At 42.9% G+C, this 25,513-nt stretch overlaps 1 protein-coding gene across 2 annotated transcripts in view; it reads left to right on the top strand.

The window, feature by feature from the left end:
• Window positions 1-672: 672 nt before the first annotated feature.
• The window catches only part of SMG7 (SMG7 nonsense mediated mRNA decay factor), a 110,021-nt gene continuing 85,180 nt past the window's right edge, over window positions 673-25,513 (top strand). For both annotated transcript variants that reach the window (XM_054037129.1, XM_054037130.1), the window contains exon 1: window positions 673-1,016. In XM_054037129.1, coding sequence (XP_053893104.1) covers window positions 988-1,016 — 29 coding nt within the window. In that variant the 5' untranslated portion in view covers window positions 673-987. The remainder of the gene's footprint in view (window positions 1,017-25,513) is intronic.

The raw sequence follows: 25,513 nt of genomic DNA on the forward strand, positions 1-25,513 counted from the left end.
CGTGCTGAGCTCTTCCAGGGGAGGGGAGAGTAGAGTTTGGTTTCATCTTCACTCCAGGTGCTGATCGGCACGGCACGAAGCACGGGGAGGATCTGTGTGATTTCCCCCAAGCGACTGGCCTCAGGGCCCTGACTCATGAGGGTAGAGTGACCAGATAGCAAGTGTGAAAAATCGGGACAGGAGGTGGGGGGTAATAGGCACCTATATAAGAAAAAGCCCCAAATATCAGGACTGTCCCTATAAAATCAGGACATCTGGTCACCCTACATGAGGGCCCAGCCAGCCCGGCCCCCAGCTGGTGAATCTGGCAGAGCACAGTGTAGTCACACGGAGAAGCTGGCGGTGTGGGGGGCATTGGCGAGGAGAGGGGGAGTGGTCGCGGTGTAGGGCAGGCAGCCAAGTGGGAGCGGGCGGTTGCAGGAATAGCATGGGGCGGGGCCAGTTTCGTTGGCTCCATTCCAATCCGGAAGAGCGGCACGCTCGGCGGTTGTTATGGTGATAGTATAGCAACCTTCCCGTTGCTATAGCAGCGGCCCAGCCAACGGGTTGGCGGCGAGCGCGCAGGGAAGGCTTTGGCTGTAGCGCCGGCAGGAAGTGTGGCTGGGGAGGTGGGGCCGGGCCTGGGGCCGGAAGTGTGGGGGAGGCGGACAGCATTGACTGTGAAGCCCGGAGGCTGCTGCTGCCTGCCCCGGCGCGCGGAGGCGGCGGCGGCGGCGGCTCCTTCACGAGCCTGGTCGCCTGAGGCAGGCAGCCGAGAGCTGCGCGGGGCCGGAGCGGGTCTCGCGAGAACAGCCCCTACTCTACGCCCACTCCCGGGCCGGAGACTCAGCGCGGGGACACCCGGCGGGCAGGAGGAGCCTGGGCCCAGCACAGGAAGATGGCGGCGGCCGGAGGCGGCGGCGGCGGCGGCGGCTCCTGGGCGGCGGAGCGGCCCCGGCTGTGAGACCCGGAGAGGGGGCGGCGGGGACGGGCAGCGAGCGGCGGAGGATGAGCCTGCTGTGTGCGCAGTATCTCCGGTGAGGGGGAGGGGTGAGGTGAGGGTCAGACCCGGTAGCTCGGCCCGGGCGGGGGTGTAACGCGGGGACGGACCGGGGGCGAAAGGCGAGTTGAAGGGGAAGGGCAGAGCCGGGGCTGGCTGTGTGCGTCTGACAGGGCGAGCGGAGGGAATGGGGGAAAGGTGTTGGGAGGTGAGACCATGAGCAAGGGATGCCTAGCAGGAAGGGGGGGGGGTGGGTATGGCCAAGCCAAGCAGTGATCTGGGGGAAGGACATTGAGGGGGAAGGAGTGGCATAGTTGGGGAGTACATCGGGTAAAGGGGAGTTTATTGGGAGGAGGTAAGTGCAAAGGAAAGGAGGCTGAGCAGAAAACGAGGGAAGAGTGGAATAGATGGAGGAAGTAGGGCTAATCTCAGTAGAAGACTCAGATGTGGGGGAGTAAAGGATATGCTGGTGCAGGAGGGAGGAGGAAAGACATATGTCTGGGAAAGGTGATAGAAAATAGTCATGGGGAGAAAAAGGGATGTGTTGAGGGGATGTAGACTAGATGGTTGGGCCAAGAGGCTATTGCTGGGTGAGCAAATTGGTGAAGTGGGGAAGATTGCATGGCAGAGTGACATTAACTGTAAAGGGAAAGAGAGTTAAGTTATTCAGATGAGAAATCCAAAGTCCTTCATTGTGGTTGTTAAATATCACATAGGACTTCGTGCAAGCCCAAGTATGCTAATGGTGGTATGGAGGCCAAATTCTAATTTGGGCTATTACATTCTTCCTGCCTACGTTCTTCTGCAGTTTCAAATCAATACAGGGCCAAGCCCTACTTATACTGTGTAGTGTTAAATGGGTGCTACATGTAAAGCAAAATCTGTGTGTGTGTGTATATATATATATATATATATATATATATGTATAGTCTGTAAAGTGCTTGGGATTTCTATGCTGTGAAAGGCAATATAGCAGCGGTTCTCAAATTGTGATCATTGGACCAGTAGTCTGCAGAGCTTTTTATGGTGGCTTGTAGAGTTAAAATGTTTTTGGAACCAAGCAGTTTGGGGGGTTAGGAGAAGAGATAGTCAATGGGTTTTTCACAGAATGAAAGTATTGTGGAATCTCAAAAGTACAGAAATGCACAATACAGTATTTTGGAGTGGAAAGTACTGGTACATGTCCATTAAGTAAACTTAATTCTTTGCTTTTAAAAGTCCAGTCGTCTTGTAATTTAGAAGACCAGTGTCAGCAAAAAAGCCTAGATAATATACTAAAAGGAGACATATATCCCTTTTTGAAGAGTCAGGGACTGAAGCAAGAGCCTCTGAAAGAGGTGATGAGATGCAGTTAATATTCTTTACAGTTCTAAAAGGCCTTCTATCCAGGGATCTTAAAACACTTCAGCTACCTCCCCCATAATGGCAGTCCCCAAATCCTTTTTCTCTATCTAGTGTTGCATTCCTGGCTTCCTCTCATTCCTCTGGGTTGTCTCCATGCTATCTCAGACTTGTTCTTTTCAAAACAAAACTTTTCTTTCCTCCATCTCCCTTTTGTTCATGGACAACATTACCATCCTTCATGTCTCCCAGGCCTGTAATCTGTGCTGCATTTGATTATTTTCTCCTCCACCCACTGCTGACACATTTTCCTTGTTAATATCTCCCAAATGAATCTTTATTATTGATTCCAATGGTTAAATCCCTATCAATGTAGTAGTCATTTTTTTTTCTTTTATAACTGAAATCTAGTCCTGACTGGTCTCCCTGCCTCTGAACTCTTTTGCTACCCTCCAGGTCTGTCAAAATTGGTGGTACTAAAGTTATCTTCCTTTCTCTCAGCTCTGACCACTTCCCCCACTGGGGAAAAAACCAAACTTCCTGGAATCTTTCCATTGGCGTTCTGCATCTTATCACATCCGGTTCAAGATCCTCATAATCTGCAAGACCTTCCATAATTACCTACATCTATTCCCTTTGCTCCTCTCAAATCTTTTGTCTTACTGCTCTCTTTCTCTTTTTGTCATTTTGATTCATCTTTGTACAGTGCCTATGTACTTTGTACAGCGGGACTGAGGCATCTAGGTACTAACGCAATACAAACGATAAATAAAATACTTCTGGAAGTATTCTTGTCTTTGACTGGCAAAAACTTATCCCCTCCTTTAAAACCACTTCTTTAAATAGCTTCTTGTCATCAGTGGTCCCCACATTCTCTGTCTCCAGAACTCTTCTTTGACTTTTTTGACCTATATAGATTGTAAGCTTTTTGGGACCACGGTGTGCACTATCCATGGATGTAAAGTGCTACATGTCGTCTATGGAGCTATTTACATTTTTATAACTTACATATGGAAGAAACTGGGGCACAGAGAGGTCATTTGGGATAACTGTTGCCCAAGGTCATACAGTACTAGAGCTGAGTCTAGAACTCAGGTGTCTTAATGCCCATTCTGCTAGTTCTATGCCTTAGGAAGAAGGCCATCCTTTCTCTTACTGTAGCATAAGAACTCACAATTGGAATCCACTGATGAAGGGATAATTGGATTTAAGGATGTTGTGCATAAGGATAGCTGAACAGGATGGCGATTTGTAAAGGGGGGGGGGGCGGGAAGAGTGCTTCTTTGTTGTATAAATAAGGCCTTGGAGGGCTTTTGTGAAAAAAAATTTTTTTTTTTTTTGCCTGGTTTTTAGGTTAGATATTCATGTATTGTAAGACTAATGATTTTAAAAATAGTGAAATGACTTTGCAGGAATCAAGGGAGACTGAAAGATGAACTAATAAGGGAAGGGATTTTTAGCCAGAATGGTTTAAACCTCTTTCCCTGCCTCCCCTCCCCTCTTAACACATCTAACTTCAGTGAGTGTAGAGCATTTTGGATGAAAACTTTTCTGTTAAAGAATCCGTGTCATTTCAATCAAAATGTAAGATCTGACAAAATAAATATCTGAGACACCTATAGAAGTTTCTAGCAGAACCAAGGAAGATCAAACTTGACAAGCTTGATATTTCTACAAGTGAACCAAGCAGTGGGGGCAGGGGGGGGGAATCCCCTTCAGTCACCTTCATGTGTCATAAAGATGGAAAAAGGGCAAAACCCCAATTTTTAAAATATCTTTTGCAGGTCACCTGTTAAGCTGCATCAACAGATAATTACCTTTTATGTAGCTGATTCTCGTGAGTTTCAGTTTCTGTTATCACTGGATTCAGTCTTGCTGTATATCCTGTTTCTGTCCCATTTTAGTTTGTTGTCTGGGAGGAATAAGATAGAAACATTAAAACATCAAGGATTTGCATAAAGTCTGGTGAGAGGGACAGGAAAGTAATAGATCGAAACCTTAATTACATTCAGGCCTATGAGACCTCTTTCAAAAATCATATTAATGGTTTTCCAAGACTCCCAGTTTGCATGATATCCCCGCTCAGATGAAAATGGTGTGTCTAAGGTATGTCTTATGAATCAAAACAATTTTGATTAGGCTCTCTCTCATTCTCTGTTTACTTGGAAATTCTCAGGTACTCTTACCACAAAGCTAGTTATTAATCTTACAGGAGCAGACTTGTTTATGTTTGAATATCTCTTGTGTGCTAGCTCTTGCTAGAGCTGGGAGAGACACCTGAAAGGAAAACACCACTAGCAGTGGAATTCCCAGAGAACAGTTTCCAGAGTACACTGTGTCTTCCTCCTACCTGAAAACTGTCTGGTGTATTCCTTTTAAAAAGATGATGGTACTGGGGTGGGGGTAGGGGGAGAGGAAGGACAGGTAGTTTAAGTTTGGACAGCCGTTACAAGGAACTTACATTAATCTACTTAATGGAGACATTCTTCTCTGTAATGTGAAAATGTTAATGTTGCTGTTCTCTGATGTTAGTCCTTTTAAAAAAAAAAAAAATTATAATAATCCCAAACCCAGCCTGCCAAAATTTAGTGGGGGCTCCAGCTCTGTCTCACTGACCCAATATCAAGCCTGTCCAGTTTACAAACTGACAGGGTAACAAGCCTTGTGGATGGGGCTGGGGGGAGCGATAGATATGGTATCTTGACTTTAAGTAAGGCTTTTGATACCGTCTCGCATGACCTGCTCATAAACAAACCAGGGAAATACAACCTAGATGGAGCTAGTATAAGGTGGGTGCATAGCTGGTTGGAAAAACATTCCCAGAGAGTAATCATCAGTGGTTCACAGTCAAGCCGTAAAGGAATATCGAGTGGGTTCCTGCAGGAATCAGTTCTGGGTCCAGTTCTGTTCAATATCTTCATCTGTGATTTAGATAATGGCATAGAGAATACACTTAAAAGTTTGCGGGTGATACAAAGCTGGGAGGGGTTGCAAGTGCTTTGGAGGATAGGATTATAATTCAAAATGATCTGGACAAACTGGAGAAATGGTCTGCAGAAAATAAGATGAAATTCAATAAGGACAAATGCAAAGTACTCCACTTAGGAAGGAACAATTAATTGCACACATACAAAATGAGAAATGACTGTCTAGGAAGAAGTACTGCAGAAAGGGATCTGGGGATCACAAGCTAAATCTGAATCAACAGTGTAACACTGTCGCAAGAAAAGCAAACGTCGTCCTGGGATGTATGAGCAGGAGTGTCGTAAGCAAGACATGAGAAATAATTCTTCTGCTCTATTCCATGCTGATTAGGCCTCACCTGGAGTATTGTGTCCAGTTCTGGGCTCCACATTTCAGGAAAGATGTGGAAAATTAGAGAAAGTCCAGAGGAGAGCAACAAAAATGATTAAAGGTCTAGAAAACATGACCTATGAGGGAAGATAGATAGAAATTGGGTTTGTTTAGTCTGGAGAAGAGAAGACCGAGAGGACATAACATTTTTCAAGTATATTAAATTTTGTCACAAGGAGAAGGGAGATAAGTTATTCTCATTAACCTCTGAGGATAGGACAAGAAGCAGTGGGCAGTTTAGGTTGAACATTAGGAAAAACTTCCTAACTATCAGGGTAGTTAAGCACTGGAATAAATTGCCTAAGGAGGTTGTGGAATCTCCATAATTGGGAATTTTAAGAGCAGGTTAGACAAACACCTGTCAGGGATGGTCTAGATATAATACTTAGTCCTGTCATGAGTGCAGGGGACTGGACTAGATGACCTTTTAAGGTCCAGTCCTATGATTCTATAGGCCTTGATCCCTAAAGACTTAAGCATTTGCTTAACTTTACACGCTGTGAGTAGTCCCGTTGACTTCGTTGTAATTACTTGGCCCATGTAAAGCTGAGTACATGTGTCTTTACGAGAACAGGGTATATATTTTTTTTCCTCAACCGCTAGGCCTGTGAATCTACCCACCCGACCTCAGCCTTCAGTGTGGTTCTTGAGGTGTCATGGAGGGTAAACTTTATTACTTGCTGGTGATATGCGAGAAGGAAAGAGCCTGACTTATCTTTCAGGACTCAAGGTGAGTTTGCAAGGCTGTTGTTAAATGATAATTTAAAAAAAATACATAAAACTAAGCCCACAAATATTAATAAATGGAGCAAACTTGTTATGGGATCGGTGAGAGAATGAAGCTGAAATGTCAGGTCACTTTAAATCATACATAGTGGAACAGTACTTTAATAGAAATCTTAATATAAAATAGAACTAACTTTTACTTCTTGTAAACAACTTATTTTTCTTTTACAAAAGACAAGAATTGAACTGTTAGGTCATTCCTCAAGTTTTCTTTGAGGAAATATATTTTTCATAGCTGACTCGACTTGCATTAGTTTAATTGTTAAACTCTTAGCAATTTGAGGCTAGAACTAACACATGTATTTCACAAAGGTGCAAACTATACGTCTTAGCTAAATGAAGCTTTACTCTGGTAGAACTTAGCTGTTCTACATAAACCTAGAGAGAAAGATGATTTAATTATAACTCTTGCATACCATTGAGTAATTCTGGTACTGACAAGTCAACAGTAGTGAGTTCATATGATTGGTGTAATCTCATCATGAAAAGTTTGACTACTAATTTTTTTTATAATTCACATTGTGTCTCTGTCTTCATGGACTCACCAATAGCTCCATTACTTCCCTGCATCTGCTGTGTTAATTTCCTCTTGATTGCTCCCTGTCTATCATTCAGTGCCATATCACTAATATCTCACCTTCGCTGTTGCACAGAGTAATTAATCTGGTTGCAATCCATGTCTTGTCAGACTTTATTTCCTATCTCTACTAGATCAGACTACAAGATTTATTTCTTTGAGACAGCATCTCTCCACCTGTTCCTGGTCCTACAACCAGCTTGGTGTCCCCACAGCTAATATCTCAGTCTAAGGAGGTCAGTAATAGAAGGGAATGAGTTTTATGTCACAGATGAGTTAGGAGTGCCTCGTCTCTCCTGCTGAGCATATAGGTTGCCTACCTTCCTGATGGCATGAAGGCCTTCTGGGAACTCTTGGGACATAGTACGAAGTCCTTAGACCTAGGATTTATTTTGGTCCAGAAGAAAGCCTGTAGGTTCTGATATTCTGTGAGCAAGCAGTGTTGCCACCCCTATGAACAATGGTACCTACAGCCTGCGAGGGCCCTTTTGCTAACTCTAGGTTTAGTTCCTTTTGTAATTAGACAGTCAGTATCGAGTACCTGAGGAGGCCTTTGAATATTTTTACTCTTGCCTAATATTAGATGTGATCTCAATGGCTAATAAGGGATCTTGCCAGACTGGAGCTTCTAGATTCACATCTAAGAATAAACGCCAAGTGCCTCAACCTTTTTGGGGCATAAGTCTTATGCTCAGGCTATGTGGTAGATGAGGGTTGGTAGTTATCAAGTAGTCCAAATCCTGATGGAGAACCTCGCACAGATAAATTACAATAACTGCTAAGGAGAGGGGCTTGATTTAGCCAGCTGTGTCAGAAAGTTATCCTATTGGAATGCAGCATTCACTGTCAGAGTGCTTCAGTGGCTCTCCATCTACTGGAAAAATTTTAGACAATGTTTTGGCAGATCCCTTGAGAGTTGACAGTCAGCAGTATGACTAGTCCTACATTTTCTGCAAATGGGGTAAGATCCAGCTACGTCTTTGCCAGCAATGACTGCCAAATATCTCCTGATATACTTCAGGGGCAGGCAGAATCCAGCATCATCAACAGATATTCCCCTCTGGACTAGAGGCAAGGGTTTCCTTCAACCTTGATCCAGAAGATCATCAGAAATCTGATAAGGATGTAACCAAGATGCTCCTGTTAGCCTTGACTTGGGCATGACAATTTTGATATTCTGACCTTCTGAAACTATAGTTAAATCCACAAGTCCAGGTTCTCAGCCTACTAGATATGTTGTGTCAGGGTTGGGATGAGATTGTCCAATGGGATCTCAAGTTGACAGCTTGATTGATTGCTGGGAGCAGTAGATCAAGTGCTCTGCTGAGGTCCAAAAGTAGGAAACCATTAACAAGAATACCTACTCAATGAACTGGAAGACTCTCCTTCTGGACAGCTCAAAAAGTAGATCAAAGTGGCTCTCCATTTTTTCCGTGTATCCCTCTGTGTGAATCCGATCTTGTGAACAAAATCTTGTTTTCACAAAGTTCCTGAGTTCCTTTCTTTGAACCTTGGTTAGACTATATACTGTGTCCTATCTCTGAAGACAGCATTCCTCATATCTGTAACATCAGCCTGGAGAATTAGTGAGATACGAGTCTGATGGCTGGATCCTCCTTTTACTGTGTTTATTAAAATTAGGTTATGCATCTTCACCCCAAATTACTGTCTAAACTTCCATCTCAATCAGGCCACTAGTCTTCACATTTCCTCTCCCTCCTCCCCTTCCCCAAGCCCAAGGATGTCTGGCTCGGCACTTAAGACTCTTTGGAAGTCTAAAGTTATCTATATAGGAACAAATCTATCCCGTAAATTCTCCAGACTTCTTGTGGCTTATGTAGATAAGACCAGGGGTAGATCTATCTCAGTTTAATGGCTGTTCAAATGGTTCAAACAATGTGTATGTCGTTACATGATTATATTAAGTTTCTAGTGATCTGGAAGTTACTGGAGTAAGTTTCTGCAGAATACCTTGGCACTGTATCCGTCACTGAGAAGGTTGCTACTTGGAACTCTCTTACACTGCACTACACTCTCAGTTTGGGCTTTAGTTCTGATGCCCAGTTTGGAGGAATAATTTTGTCATTAAAACTATTCAGGAGCAATTTCTGGAAAGTCACTACTGCTTGTCTTTTTTCCCCAGCAGTCAAGTAGCTCAGAGGTACTTAATGCAAAGGTCTCCAAATACGTTTAATTTCCCAGCCAAGCCAGGGTAAGCTATGCAGCAACTCCTAGAACCCCAGAAATTTGGCAGTAGCTTCTGCCAAGGCCATTTTGAGTTTTATATGGAGAATAAGTTTACAATCTATAGGCCGCAATCAGTTCAAATAGGATTATATTTTGCCAGAAAGGCAAGTGTTAGAATGAACTAGCCAACCTATCCATAATAAGCTTTGTATTGAGTCCATAATTAGCAGCTATTTTGATTTACAAATCAATCCTTACTGTTCTAAACGTATATTAAAAACTGCATACTGACCTGGTGTGTGTGTGTGTGTGTGCGCGCGAGAGAGATATTGATCTGTAGCTATAGCTGAGTTGCCTTTTGTTTATTTTCCCCCAAGTATAAAATGCATAGCACGGAAGAGTGTGTTAAGGAGTGAGTAGCTAAAGCATAACCACACAACATAAGGACATGCAGTAGTTTGCCACTTCAATTACACATACCCTAAACATTTCAGTTTTAGAGATTGTTGTAGTCGTCTACAATTTGTATGCCAAAAGTGACCTTAATCTTGTATTGGACCATATTTGCATCCACTTGTGAAAGACATTATACAGGCAACTGCAAAGTTGAAAGTGTCTCAAATGCATACAGAAAACTAAATTTATTACTGTGCTTGCTGATGACAGATCTGTACTTGAGCAAAGGTTGGTATACATCAAATTTACCCTAAGATTTATTTAACTCTGGTGTAGTAGATTTACAATCTGGGACAGTTTATGGCATCAGGAATAAAAGCTTAAGTAATTGAGGTTTCAGGCAACAGGAATCACAAGAGATGGTTCATCTGAATTTAGCTGGTGCAGCAGTGTATTCAGTCCAAGTTTTGGCACAACTCTTCAGTTTCAAAAATTTGAATCTATTGTGAAAGAAGTTTAAGTCCTAAAAGATGGTGACTTGAAGCACTTGCTGATGCTTTTTGAGGTGACCGCTAGGTATTTTGGCGGCATCCACCATGCATGCAGGATTGCTAGTCAGGGCATTAAAGACAAAGACCAAATGTGGGGATGGCCTGTTTGGAACATACTGAGTTAGACTGAAATAACCAGAATTAGTGGTATTCTTTGAGATCAAAACAGGTAAATTTGTGTATGCTTTGAAATTTCATGATGGATTTAATCACTACTGTTAACTGAAGTCTTTCTTTTATGGAGAGGGCTCTTTTATTAGAGACCTGCAAAGGCTAGAAAGAACTATGATGGAGCTTCTAGCAATGAGACATTTTGAGGCTTGTATGGAAATTTATCTGTAGGGATGACAAACTGGAAGGGAGTTAATGTTTTTGTCTTCAAAGGCAAAATTACAGAAAATCAAATTTATATATAATTGAAAATTCAGTTGAACATATGGATACCTGATTCATCAGATTACAGCAGTCATGATTCATGGTTCCCATGTTTTATTTTCACACAATGGCCTAAAGATTCATATGTCCCTTCATGCTTCAACCACCCTTCCAGAGGACATGCGTCCATTCCGATGATGGGTTCTGTTAGATACAGTGGAGTCGCATCTTATGCGGGGGTTAGGTTCTAAAGTCCGCGCGTAAGGCGAAAATTGTGTCTAGTCAAAATTACCCTTGAAAATCCCTTAAATAGCCCATAAAGTACAGTATATTGTACCTGGTTTTGTGTATACAATCCTGTACAGTAATATGTATGTGTACAGTATATAATAGAGTACATATGCAAAATATAATTTTACAGTACTGTATTTTTAATTACAGGGGGTAATTACAGGGGGTCATCAGGGCTTGATGTCGATCCAGGAGACGGAGGTGATGGAGAGCTTGGGTGACGGAGAGCGAGTCGTAGACGAAGTGGTTGGCTCTAGTTCAGCTCGAGAAGTTGATTGTGTAGACTCATCTGGTTGTTTTTCCTTGAAAAACATGGTGAATGGCAACTGTCACTGTTGTCTCTTGAGCTGCTCAAACATTTCTTGGTACGGTCTCAATTTGTCTGTAATACTACATGTGATTTTGAGGCTTCGTTCCATTGAGGGATTGTATTCAGAAATTAAATCATTCAAGTGTTTCGCTGCTTGGAACACTTCAGCAAATTTATGAAGATTCCAACTTGCTGGCTCTTCCTGTCGTCGTCGTCGTCATCTTCATCTTCTGTAGACGATTTTATCAGTTCCTCTAACTCAGGGGTCGGCAACGTTCAGCACGTGGCTCGCCAGGGTAAGCACCCTGGCGGGCCGGGCCAGTTTTATTTACCTTCTGACGCGGCAGGTTCGGCCGATCGCGGCCCCCACTGGCCCGCGTCCTGGGCCAATGGGGGCGGCGAGAAGCTGCGGCCAGCACATCGCTCGCCCGCGCCACTTCTCGCCACCCCCATTGGCCCGGGACGGCGAACCTCGGCCAGTGGGGGCCGCGATTGGCTGAACCTGCTGCGTCAGCAGGTAAATAAACTGGCCCGGCCCGCCAGGGTGCTTACCCTGGCGAGCCGCGCGCCGAACGTTGCCGACCCCTGCTCTAACTCATTGTTAGTCAGTGTTTCTCTATGGCTCTCAATTAATTCTTCAATTTCTTCCTCAAGGATGTTGACGAAGCCATCGCCACCCACTTGCCTGGCCACCTGAACAATGCGTTTCACTTCTTTGTCAATGGTCGTGAAACCCTTAAAATCATTCACACATTCTTTCCATAGGTTTCGCCAACATGCATTGACTGTTTCAGGCTTGATTGTATCCATTGCCTGTTTAATATAAGTGATGCAATCCGCAATGTTGAAAGACTTCCAACACTCCATCACATTAAGATTGGGATCAGCATCCATAGCGCTACGTATCCGTGAGAACGCCAAGCCTCATGTACGTGGCCTTGAAACAGCGAATCACACTTTGGTTGAGAGGTTGGAGGATGGAGATGGTATGGGTGGGGGGGAGAGACTACTTCAACATTATGTGCAAACCGGAGTGCCTCATGGTGGCCAGGAGCATTGTCTACGATCAGCAACACTTTAAAGTCAAGTCTTTTCTCTTCAAGGTACCTCTTGACCTCCGGAATGAAACACTTGTGGAACCAATCCAGAAATAATGCTGCCGTCACCCAAGCCTTTTTATTTGATTGCCAGAACACAGGCAGGAGATTTTTGTTCTTGCCTTTTAGGGCACGGGGAATTGCATCCCTGTAGAGCAAGCCCAGCTTTATTAAATGCCCAGCCACATTGCCACAAAACAACACAGTCTTTAGCGGCTTTGAAGCCAGGGGCTTGTCTTTCTGATTTTGAAATGTAAGTGCGGTTGGGCATTTTTTTCCAGAAGAGCCTAGTCTCGTCAGCATTAAAAACTTGTTCTGGAAGATAGCCCTTTTCTTCTATGATTTTCTTTAATTGTTTGGGGTAGGCTTTTGCTGCCTCTTCATTGGCAGAGGGCAGTTTCACCAGTAGTTTGCACTACTGTTGTTTTTGAGGTTGAAGTGGTTCCTAAAACTGTTAAGCCAACCTTGGCTGGCTTTGAATTCCTTCTCATCAGAAGGCTGTCCCTCTTCGGCAGGAGGTTTGAACAGCGCGTGGAGGCTAAGAGCCTTTTCTCACAACGTGTTGCCATCGATAGGCACACGTTTACGGTTCATGTCCTCCAGCCATAAGTTTAATGCCTTTTCAGTCTTCACTAAAGTCTTATCACGCACCTGGCTCGTCACCTTAGCAGTTATTGGAGCACTTGATGCCATGGCTTGATGAATTTCTCTCTCTCTCGTCTTGATGGCACGGATGCTAAATTTGTTGCGGACATATTTACGCACCACGTTGGCATACCGTCTCTCAATAAGTCCAACACAGCCAGTTTTTCCTCCAGCCTTGGAACAGATCGCTGTTTCTTCGGTTGAGCACCAGATGAAATAGTTGGCTTGCGTTTAGGGGCCATGTTGTACGAACAATACGTATCATTAAACACTAGAATTACACTCAGCGTGGCGAGATGCTCACACTATGAGAAGCACCTCGGAACTGAGACCGACTGAGGGAACAGCAGATTCACATCTCCCATCTCACACTCACTCTGGGGCATATGCTCATTGGGTGGAATCGCCCGCACTATTTATAGGTATCATGTTGTTTTTCTTTTTTTGCTGAGCGCGTATAGTTGAATTCGCGTAAGTTAAATGTGCGTATGATGCGACTCACCTGTAAAGATCCGAAGCAGTGCGGACCAATGCATATTTATTTTCATAATCTGAGTCAGATGCCACCAGCGGAAGGTTGATTTTCTTTTTTGGTAGTTCAGTTCTGTAGTTTCCGCATCAGAGTGTTGCTCTTTTAAGACTTCTGAAAGCACACCTCCTCACTCTCAGATTTTGGAAGGCACTTCAGATTCTTAAATCTTGGGTTGAGTGCTGTAGCTACCTTTAGAAATCTCACATAGGTACGTTCTTTGCGGTTTGTCAAATCTGCAGTGAAAGTGTTTTTTAAAACTAACGAGCTGGGTCATCACCCGAGATTGCTATAACATGAAACATATGGCAGAATGCGGGTAAAACAGAGCAGGAGACATACAGTTCTCCCCCAAGAAGTTCAATCACAAATTTAATTAACGCACTTTTTTTAACAAGTGTCATCGGCATGGAATGTCCTCTGGAATGGTGGCCGAAGCATGAAGGGGCATATGAATGTTTAGTATATCCGTCACGTAAATACCTTGCAATCAATGCTGGGTACAAAAGTGCCATGCAAATGCCTGTTCTCACTTTCAGGTGACGTTGTAAATAAGAAGCGGGCAGCATTGTGTCCCGTAAATGTAAAACTTCTTGTTTGTCTGAACAAGAAGTAAGACCGAGTGAACTTGTAGGCTCTAAAGTTTTTACATTGTTTTGCTTTTTGAGTACAGTTATGTAACAGAACAAAAAAATCTACATTTAAGTTGTCCTTTCATATGAGAGATTGTGCTTCATTACTGAGTATTTTTCAATTCACCTCATATCTTTGTTTATCTTTTTTACAGTGCAAATATTTGTAGTAAAAAATAATATAAAGTGAGCACTGTACACTTTGTATTCTGTCGTGTAGTTGAAATCGATATATTTGAAACCGATATATTTGAAAATGTAGAAAGACATCCAAAAATATTTAATAAATTTCAATTGCTAGTCTATTGTTTAACTGTGCAATTAATTTTTTAATTGCAATTAACTCAAAAAATTGCATGATTTAATGGTGATTAATCTAAAGCCCTTATTTATTTATTGATAGATATCTATACATACATTCTCTCTCTCTCTCATACTCCTTTAAAAAAGAAAAAAGTGTAAGGTTAGTTTATAGAAGTTGATGGCATTTGCTGGGGAGAGTTTTTGAAGTGCTGGCTAATGAAACTGTGTATTTTAGATGCTGCCTTTGTTTGAATGAGTCTATCAACTTGTGGAAATATAGCCTATTCTATTAGAGCAGTTGCTTTCAATGGACACACAATACTTTGTTGGAAGACACTTGAAATGTAGCCAGTTAGTCTGTTTATCAGAAGTTATAAACCAGATTAATAATCTTCAGAAGACCTCTGGCAGCCATCCATAAGAATTAAAATGTAGTTATGAGGCTGGAGGAAAATCTAGTTCGTTACCATTTGATGCTAGTGACAGCTACTCTTTGCTGTTTAGGTCCTGCAGAATGATACGGCTGCGTATTTTGTTATATATACACCGAGAGCATAGTATTAAATAGAATATTCTATTATCTATTATGTTGAATATTTTAGAATGCTTACCTTTGATGGTCTCAAACTTAGCACTATTTTTAAAGGGGTTATTTTAACTGCCGCTAGATTATTAACCCCCAGAAAGCAATCTAGCCACTTCAAGTCTGACCTAAATAACTTCATATCTGAAGCTGATTTGATGATCTAAATAACATCAGTCTGAATTCAGTGGCTTTTAAGGTCCTTGCTCAGATCTGACCTCTGGCATGGGATCACTTAAATACTGGTTATAGATAGGATGGGGGGGCAGGGATAGCTCAGTGGTTTGAGCATTGGACTGCTAAACCCAGGGTTGGGAGTTCAGTCCTTGAGGGGGCCATTTGGGGATTTAGTTGGGGATGGGTCCTGGACTATATGACCTCCTGAAGTCCCTTCCAACCCATATATTCTATGATAGGATATAAGTGTTACAAAACACATAGCTGAAACATCAGTTTTAATTGCTGAACCTCTTGCTTATCATACACAGCAACATTATTCACTAACAAAGGTAGCAGTAAAAATATTGTTAATTCAGTAACTTCTCTAATGTAATGGGTGCAGTGTTGTTGTTGAAAAAGTTTTAGATCTAATATTGCTGTAATGACTTGTGAATATCTGTTACAACCCAGAATTGAAACTGGTGTGTTTCTCTGAGTGTTGACATGGGGGATGAGAAAGTAGTGGTGTCAGTGTTCTTTCCATTCTCTGTCATAGGCCATAGCGTTGCTTCTCTTTAGGACACTAAAGTCTAGTGTCTTCCCTGCTTGGTTTCAAAGGAGCCATGCAAAGTTGTCATAGAATGTATAGGTGGTAAGATGCAAACATCTACTATCCTTATCATGGTGATGGGGTGTGGTGAAACTGATTTGTAACTTGTCAAAAGCAGTTTTTCATTGGGAGCAAGTAGAATTTTACAGTCTTGTTCCAAGACTGTTAGATTGGAAAAGACTTCTGAGTAATTGGTTTTCTGTGTTATGACTTTTTTTTTTCTTTAGGTTACTAGAACGGTTCAAGGAGATGAATAAATGGATTTTCCCAGGGTTGAATTTAACGTCATTTACCTGTTCCCAGGTGACGGGCAGCCAGCCAGTGCATGCAGATTGACTATCTGTGCACTAATGCATGTGTTAGCACAAGGGATGCTGAGGATATCCCATAAGGATATCAGGGCCGCCCAAAGGATTCAGAGGGCCTGGGGCAAAGCAATTTCGGGGGCCTCTTCCATAAAAAAAAGTTGCAATACTATAGTAACATGTATTTGGAAATGTAAAAAATAACTAGTGAAATACATTCAAAAATTTATTTGTAATAATTTGAAAATACACAAAATACATTATTTAAAAACATTAAATGCTTTAATGGTATGTATACATTTGCAATTACATAATAGGCTGTTGCTGGGTGATGGTTGGTGCCAATGGGCTGTCGCTGCCTGGGGGTGGTGCTGGGCTCTGGGTTGGGGGGTGCCTGGCTCACAGGGGCTGGACTCAAGGCTGTGGGGAGATGGGATTGGGGGGGTGTCCGGCTCAGAGGGGCTGGGCTCAGAGCTGGGGGTCTGGGCTGTGGAGGGGATGGGGTTGGGGGGTGCCCGGCTCAGAGGGGCTGGAGTCAGGGCTGTGGGGAGGATGGGGTTGGGGGGTGCCTGGCTCAGAGGGGCTGGGCTTGGAGCTGGGGGTCAGGGCTGTGGGGGGATGGGGGTCAGGGGGGTCCGGCTCAGAGGGTCTGGGCTTGGAGCTGGGGGGCTGGGCTCAGGGAGGTGCCCGGCTCAGAGGGGCTGGGGTCAGGGCTGTGGGGAGAATGGGGTCGGGGGGTGCCTGGCTCACAGGAGCTGGGCTTGTAGCTGGGGGTCAGGGCTGTGGTGGGGGGGTCTGGCTCAGAGGGGCTGGGCTTGGAGCTGGGGGTCAGAGCTGTGTGGGATAGGGTTGGGGGAGTGCCCAGCCCCAGCCCCTTACCATGCCGCTTACCCCCTCTCCCGGAGTCTCAATGCGCTGCGTCCAGCCCTGCAGCGGCGTAGTGTTTCCAGCGGGGCCTGAGCTGCCGCAGCTCGCAGCCCCGCCCCCTTACCAGCTGAGACGCCGGGGGATGGGGGAAGACTGAGGTGGGGGGAGCCTCCGACATACTCGTGGGTGCCCCTGTGGTGCCCGGGGCTTGGGGCAAATTGCCCCACTTGCCCTCTTCTCCCCCCCCCTCCGGGCAGCCTTGAAGGATATTGATTATTTAAGACCTATTTCCTCCTAGAAATTGAAAGTAACTTTGCATCTGGAGTGCTCTATATTTTATACTGTGTGGTGAAAGGAAAGCAAATGTTCTTTAAACAGTTTCACCACCAGAGACTTGAAATGACACACGTAATAAAATCTTTTTCTCAAGTTCGAACGTTGAACTGCTTTTTATAGTTTTAAATAAATACTTTTAAAATCCTTCAGTAACTTACTTTCCTTGCTCAGAACATGTTAAAAAATGAGCACAGTTGTTACCTTAGACATTGCATTGCCAGCAGCTGGTGACAAGGAAGCAAACTAGAACAGAGCTTTTTTGCCTTAGCCACTGGCAGCTTCCATTTTAGAGGCTTAGAAGAGAGCTGTGGATGTTGATAGGGAATTTTTTTATTATATGGAGATAGTTCTATCTCATAGAGCCGGACGGGACCTTGAAAGGTCATTGAGTCCAGTCCCCTGCCTTCACAGCAGGACCAAGTACTGTCCCTGACAGATTTTTGCCCCAGATCCCTAAATGGCCCCCTCAAGGATTAAACTCACAACCCTGGGTTTAGCAGTCCAATGCTCAAACCACTGAGCTATCCCTCCCCCAGAAACATAATAAAATAAAATATTATTCCAGACAGTCTTCACTGGAACAATGACAAGGTTGACTATATTGCTCTCTAACACTATTTTAAAACACTTTACAAGTAATAGCTAGTAATTCTAGGAAATTCAGTTAAGGTTCCTATACTAACCTCAACTCTGCCCTCTTATCCCTAGCCATTCTCCTATAAGTCAGATACTACTTTACCCTGATAATCTACACTTCTAGGTTGGGCACTATCCCCACCCACATTCTGAAAATCTGTAAAATAGTTGCAGAGGCATTACATAAATGCAAAGTATTGTCTATTGACCAATGGACAACTTGCCAGCCCTACACATGGGTCAGAGATTCAGCCCTACTCCAGTTCTGACCTCCCAAAGGTCAGATGAAATTTCTCACGCTTACCTTTCACATGCATTCTGACACACCATTCTCCCTATAAGGGCTAGAAAGAGCCTTGTACTTACCCTGTTCACCCTTAAGACAGTCCAGAGACCACCTTTAGTCTGTCTGTTCTGCACATGGATTCGAGTGAATCCCATATACTTGGGTGGAGAGGAGAAGGGATGGACTTATGTTCCTCTTCCCATAGAATAAATGGGAGCAGGCATATAGGTTTACCCTTCTTGGAGGTGGTCTTGCATATTGGGCACATTTTCATTGCCAGGTCTTGTTACGGAGTGTCACTTCACTATATGTCTGGAGAAGCATGGTATTGGAAGCAATAGGGGAGCAGTTGAGGGGAAACTCTTTTGATACGAGAGTGGTGCTGGTAAGGGCGGTAGCTTGGAGTCTTGAATGCAGTAATGGTAATGTGCAATGGTAGTGGGATTGCCAGCTTCTTCCAGTCAATATTGTAAGTGGAGCAGTGTTGACAATAAGAGAAGGGGTCAGAGAGGACTCATGCAGGGATGAAGATTCCAGAAGTAGAACTCGGGCCAGGGGTTGAGGTTGGAGCCGAAGACTCTCTTCTAGCAAAACTTTCCAATGTTTTGTCAGTTATTTATCTTTACAGTGTAAAGGGCTAGAACCTTTAGGTGGAAGCATAGATTTGATGGAGTGGTGCTTTACTTCTCTTGCTGAAGTTATAGCTGAAATTTTAACTGAAACCTCCTTGCATTCTAACTCAATAAAAATAGTCCTGTGAGCTCTTATGTAGAACAAGTGATTTCTTTTAAATGAAGTATACCTCTACCCCGATATAACCCGACCTGATGTAACATGAATTTGGATATAACACGGTAAAGCAGTACTCCGGGGGGGGCGGGGCTGCGCACTCCGGCGGATCAAAGCAAGTTTGATATAACGCGGTTTCACCTATAATGCGGTAAGTTTTTTTTTTTTTGCTCCCGAGGACAACATTATATCGGGGTAGAGGTGTTTTTGAACAAATGTTAAAACTTTCTGAAAATTGTTAACAACACTTCCAAGTTTATATACTCAAAACTACCTGTTCGGTTAACCTCAAGCTTCCAAAAGCTATTTGGGCAAGCAATTCATATGAGAATATATTATATTGTACTAGTTCAATTTATAAAATTCACCTATACATTAATACTTAGTTATGTCAAACTCCCCAAACCATTGCAAAACCTTAATCACACCCTAATGCCCATTTAGGCAAAAGCTGGAATAAATTGGTGAGTGGCACTGCTTCATGAAGGTCACTAAACTTAGGATGTGTTGAACTAGTGGAGGAAGCAAATTTCAGATACTTAGGCCTTCCACTCAGGATGCCCTGCCACCGTTCCCCAAATATACAAATCTAGAAACTGTCAGCAAAAGCATTTTTCCAGAGTAGGCAGGGAGAAATACTTTTGGAAAAAGTCTAAGTGAACTTAGAGGACTTCGCTTCAGAGCTGTCAAATAGACATTCATAAGCTCTTTATACAGAAAAGATACACTGAATTTCCCCAAGGGTCACCATCAATCTGACCAAAAGTTATCAGCTAAAAGGATGAAGGAGTGCTCAATTATCAGAAGAGACTTGCCAACAGGCTTGAAATTTTGTCAAATGTGGTATTTCTCTTCTGAGATCTGTATTGAGCACACCAATCTATTTCACACAAACCACTGAAGAGTTAAAAGCAGTAACTTTTGCTTACTACTGATGTAAACTGGATTCCAGCCTAAAGATTCTGCTTTATAGTGCTGTATTTGTTCAGTGTAGTGCATATCCTTTGAATATCAAATTGATTGTAAGCTTTATGCCAACACTGGCACCAAAGAAACTGCTGCAGAATAAGAAAAAATAACTTGCTACAGCACGTGCTTAAACTCATGAACCACATGTACAATTGTTCAGTGCTCTGGCCTTCTCAAACTTATGTCCCTTTTCATTGCAACATTGTAAGTCAGGGTCTGTTTCCTACTAGAAAATGTAAAGTAGCAAATACTGTTTTCCAACCACAGCAGTGCATCATATGAGAAGTTACATTTACACTGAGTCCAGGATCTTCTCCCTCCACATTCTTTATATCAACCCATTAGGGCAATCCCAATCACAGATGTGCTTCTGCACTTCCCCAGTTGCACCAGCAGATGCATACTAAAATCAGTTGGTGATACAGCAGGGTTTCTTAAACTGGGGGCCCCAACTCAAAAGGGGGTTGCAAGAGTATTGTAGGGGGGTCGTGAGAGTGGCAGTTGCTGGCCAGGTGCCCGGCCCTGAAGGCTGCGCCGCCACAAGAAGCAGTGCAGAAGTAAGGGTGGCAAGGGAGTGGGGGGGAGGAGTATCACAGCCTGAAATATTTTTAAAGGGGATCCCAGTGAAAAAAAGTTTGAGAACCCCTGTGATGTTGGGTTGAAAGATACTTTCTGATCCTCTTTCGAACACACTATTCTAAAAGTACTCTTAGCTTTTAATAATATCCTAAATTTGCATATAGTCTATTGCACAGGCTTCTGTGTATTTGGTGTCCTTTCTCTGCCTGTGTGGAGAAAAGAGGAGCATGTCTCTCTTGGTTAATATTCTGGCTAGAGGAGAATTTGCTGTATTAGCATTTTGTGGTTGTCTTGCTTACCTTTTTACTCAGAGATGTAATGTATTCATTAAAAGAAAATGATTTGGCATGTAGGTCTGAATTGCTTTTACCTGAAGATAACTTTTTCCTGAACTTTTGAAGTAGCATTCATTGCTGCATTAGACCACAGATGGTCAACCCCAATATATATAGGAGAAATGTGGTCACTGATGAATGTGGCTTGATTTTTTTTGTTTATGTTGACCATCATAAGCAATGCTTTTGTCAGTTGAGTAGCATCAAGACTGCTGGTTTGAAAGTTTGATTTTAAATAATAAAACTAAATTATACCATTTAATTACTTGGTTTCAGTTTGCCTACATGGGGAACTATACTAGTATACTGAGCAATGTAATTTTGTGGGCACTTTTCATCTGGAATAAGTGTCCACATGGGAAGTTGTACTGGAATAATTATACTGGCAGAACCATAGTGCTATAATTATAGTGCTATAACTCCTTGTATGTACACTTATTCTGGAGTAAGAGCACACATGCAGTTATACTGCTATAATTATACTAGTATAGTTCTGCCAGTAAATTTCTGTAGCGACAACCCCTTAGTTTCACAAGAGATGCAAGTTTGCAGCAAGTCCACCCTGAACAAAATTTCCTCAGTAGCTAATGGGTCAGTGCTGTTGTACATAGCATTCTTACTCTATGCTGCATGGATATTGCTGTGTTAAAGGCACATATATATATTGTGGAAAATTTAATTTCCAAGAGGAGTAGTGTAGAGAAAAGGAACCTGAAATAGGTCCGTTTCTGTGATTGGCATTATACTGAACACACTGTTTTAGAAGAGCATGGATTAGCATGAATATGTTGGTGGTAGTTCTCTGCAAAAAGAGAGGAATAGAGGTGGTTGTCTAAGTGCCCCAAGAAACTCAATGCAATTAAGAAGCAGCAAAATTTAAATTTGTTTTAAAAAAACTGACTTTACACTTACTACACAACCTGTGGAACTCAATAGTGCAGTTATATTATGGAATTGTAATAGCACTGTAATAACTCCCCTTTCCTACCCATCTTTTTAATCGCTTTCTGTTTCTTTTGATTCAGAGTGTAAAATGGGCACCATCTGGGGTTAGGAATGAATTTTTACCCCACATGCGGCATTTTGTACAACACAAATTGGCCGTTTATGGATCATTGCTATGTTCTGGTATGGCTGTCCCTAATGTCCTGGGTGACAGAAACAAAGTTGTCCTTGTGGTTGATCTCTCTGTCATCTGAGTCTACACCTCCTTTTTAAGAAGTTTGACTGAAAGTTGTTCCTTCTGATCTGAAATTGGGATGACCTAGCATTTCAGCATGTAGGATGGAAGGTTCTCAGGGATCATAATTTGAATGTAGCCAAGTTAAATATATTAAAATATTGCTCAGAAGTAACCTTTCTTCTTCGAGTGATTGTCTATATGAACTCTACTCTGTGTGCCAACTGCCTGTTCGCACAATATCAGGTTCTTTTGGCCAGCATTGTCCATTGGAGCTGTGCCTGTGCCCTAGATGTCCTTGTGCTGCTACCCAAGGGTATAAAGAACAGAGTGGGCTCGTGGCAGAGAGACAGAACCACACTGGTGTCCAATTACTCTGTGCAATGTGCGATCTCTTGTTAGGCTTGTTAGTAGCAGGAAGTTATATAGTGTACTTAGTATAGTTTTTGTATCACTTCTGTTGACAAATATAAAAATAACTTTTTAATAGTAGATTGGGGGTGGGATATGCCCAGTTCAGTCACTGTGGTGGATACAAATTCTCCATGATTAAAACCTGCCTCTTGTGTGGTGGCTATCCCACTTAGTGATGGGTGCTGTAGGTGACTCTTTTGCTTTGATTAGGGACATATCTGGCAGATGCTTGAGCTGTCTCTTCTACAGGAGAACACAGAAGGCAAGAGAGGCCCAGCTCAAGCTCTCTCTTCTGGAATGCTTGATGAGAGCCTGGGGGGAAAAAAATCTAACTAGGCCTGAGTAGTCCTCTTTGGCTAGTGCTCCTATGAGTTGCAGCTTTGCTCCGAGGTTCCAAGCTCATTCTTCATCTGAAAGATTGAATCCTTTTGACTACTGAATTTGACAGAGCAGCCAAGACCTCTTCCAGTTAGTTGTCAGAAAAGGATAAGAAGGAGCCCCATTCCAAGAGAACGTAGGCATGGATCATCTTTTCTGTGTATTAAAGTGAGGTAAATCCTCACAATGCTGCTGTATTGATGCTTACTGAAAGGGAGTTCACAGCCCATATTGGTTCACCTCTGCACCAGTTGGTCTCTGGATACCCATGGTGCCATCTAATACTTGCATCTGCACTCCCTCTGTTCTGGCGCTGAAGACTCAGATGTTGACTTTCTCTGTTCCAACTGATCTTGCAGTGACTGCATTACCAGTATCATCCTTGCTCTCCTCTACAACTAGAGGTACTTCTGCCTCTGTACCACTCTCTAATACTACCATAGTACCTATAAGATCTCTTGCTCTAGTTGTGCAAAAGCTCACCCTAAGACACCAGATAGGCTAGCTCCTCCCTTGGAGGAAGTATACCTTTTTTCTTTCTCCCCCTCTAAACGTAGTAGGGAGTATCCCAACCCTCTAATCTCATTCCCTCTTTTATGAGCCTGACTGGTCTGGTAGGGAATTCAAAGATTGTCCATACAGAAACAGACTTCAGGAATCTTGTGGGAAACATTTATTCTGATAGCCACTCCCATGGCTCCCAGCCCCTGATCCTTACAACATTCAGTCTTGGCCTAATAAGGCTCCTTGGGGGCACATACCCAGCATGGATATCCTTTTTTTACTGTCCTCCCCCCCCCGCCCCTGCAAGATGTAGGTTTATTCAAGAAGGTCAGTTCTAGCACTTCACAGCCATCACCAGAAGAGATTGTCTCAGGGGGTCTTCAGCTGTATAAGAACATGTTATGAGTTAGGTTAGCTCTACCTAGCCATATTAGAGCTCAGGCATCCTCTATTTTCTATTTGAAGAATGTTCCTGTTTTTTCAAGTATTGGGGGTAGCCATGTTAGTCTGTATCCACAAAAACAAGAAGAAGTCCGGTGGCACCTAAAAGGCTAACAGATTAATTTGGGCATAAGCTTTCATGGGTAAAAAACCCACTTCTTCAGATGCATGGAGTGTAATGCATCTGAAGAAGTGGGTTTTTTACCCATGAAAGCTTATGCCCAAATTAATCTGTTAGTCTTTTTAAGGTGCTACTGGACTCCTTGTTGTTCCTGTTTCAGAAATTTGTAGAGTTGCTGCATCGAACTTGGTCCACTCACTTACAAGACACTGTTCTTTAATAGAGGCTCCCAGTTTGTAAGGCTGTTTTTGGTAAGGGTGTCCTGCCTTTATTGTTTAAATAGGACTCCTAGTACCCACCTCCAAGCATACAGAGACAAGAGCTTGTTCGTCACCAAGAGTGGAATCCAAGTGATTCTGTCTTAATGTGATTTTCCACATGAAGACGGAACAGTAACTGGTTCTTCAAGATGTGTTGTCCGTATGGTTTCCACAGCCTGCCATCCTTCCCTTCTACTCTACAGAGTTCTAATACTTCAGCATTTTGTATTGGCAAAGGAACTGAGGAATGGTTTGGCCTGCTCTGCTCTTTGTGTGTTCAGATTGTGGGAATTCAAGAACATCTAGGGTACAGATGTAGCCCCAATGGACATGGCCAAAAGAATCCAGTTTCGTGTGCATAGGGCACATGTGTTGTCTACACTGATCCCACTCTTGGTGAACATCTCTAACAACCACAGTTACTGCAAGGTAAGTAATAGTTCTTTTGCAGGTGACAGTCTGGGTAATTAACCGAAGAAAACTGACAGTTATAGATAGGAGGAAGGTATGGAAAGCATGTGTGGCAGGCATATTAGGATTTTGAGATTAATTTGGGCATTTGCACTCTGATAGATGACTGCTTGTATGGCTTCAGGTTTCCAGGAAGATTACTGAATGCTTACAAAAGATTCCTTAAATCTGTTATGGACTTGCAAGAACTTCATGGGAAAGCTTTCATGTATGAGAGGTTTCATCTTTGCTATTGCCTTGCAGTATTTTTGTTTATAGATGTAAACAACTATTCAATGAAATTGAAAGGCAAAACATTTAAAACTGATAAAAGAAAATATTTTTATGCAATGCCTAAGTAACCTGTGAAATTGTTGCACCATATTGCTAAGGCCAGGCACTTAATAGGATTCAGAAGAGGATTTAGACATTTATAAGGATAATTTTTAGAAGGATTTAATCTCCATGTGCTACAGGACATAACCAGAGTACTGACTGACAAGGGTTAAGAAGAAATGTCTTCTATGGACACATTATTCCATTCCTTCTGAAGCTTCTGGTACTAGGCACTGTCATACAGGACTTAGAGGAACCATTGGTTTGATCCAATATGGCAGCTCTCATGTAGTCAGCAGCCCCATGATGCTTCATGTAATGCGGGGCCACTGGGACCAGGTGTCCCAAGAAAGGCACCTTTGAAGCTGTGAGGAAGATATTAACAGGCTGGTTGGTAGTGATGCAGGTTATTTTCTATTTACACTTTGCAGAGTTACTGTGAGTTCCTCTCAGATTTATTGTTGATGAGACTGGGGGCTGGTTATGTGTTTAAAATGGAGATGATTGTGTGTTAACTGACTTGTGAAATATATTTTAATTCTTTAAATAATTGTTAGGTGAGAACGTAACATATGAAAACACCAGGAGTTCTAAGGAACTTGTTCTCTATTTTTGCTTTTGA

The sequence above is a fragment of the Malaclemys terrapin genome, chromosome 8 (genome assembly GCF_027887155.1).
Source record: "Malaclemys terrapin pileata isolate rMalTer1 chromosome 8, rMalTer1.hap1, whole genome shotgun sequence".
Lineage (NCBI taxonomy): Eukaryota > Metazoa > Chordata > Testudines > Emydidae > Malaclemys > Malaclemys terrapin.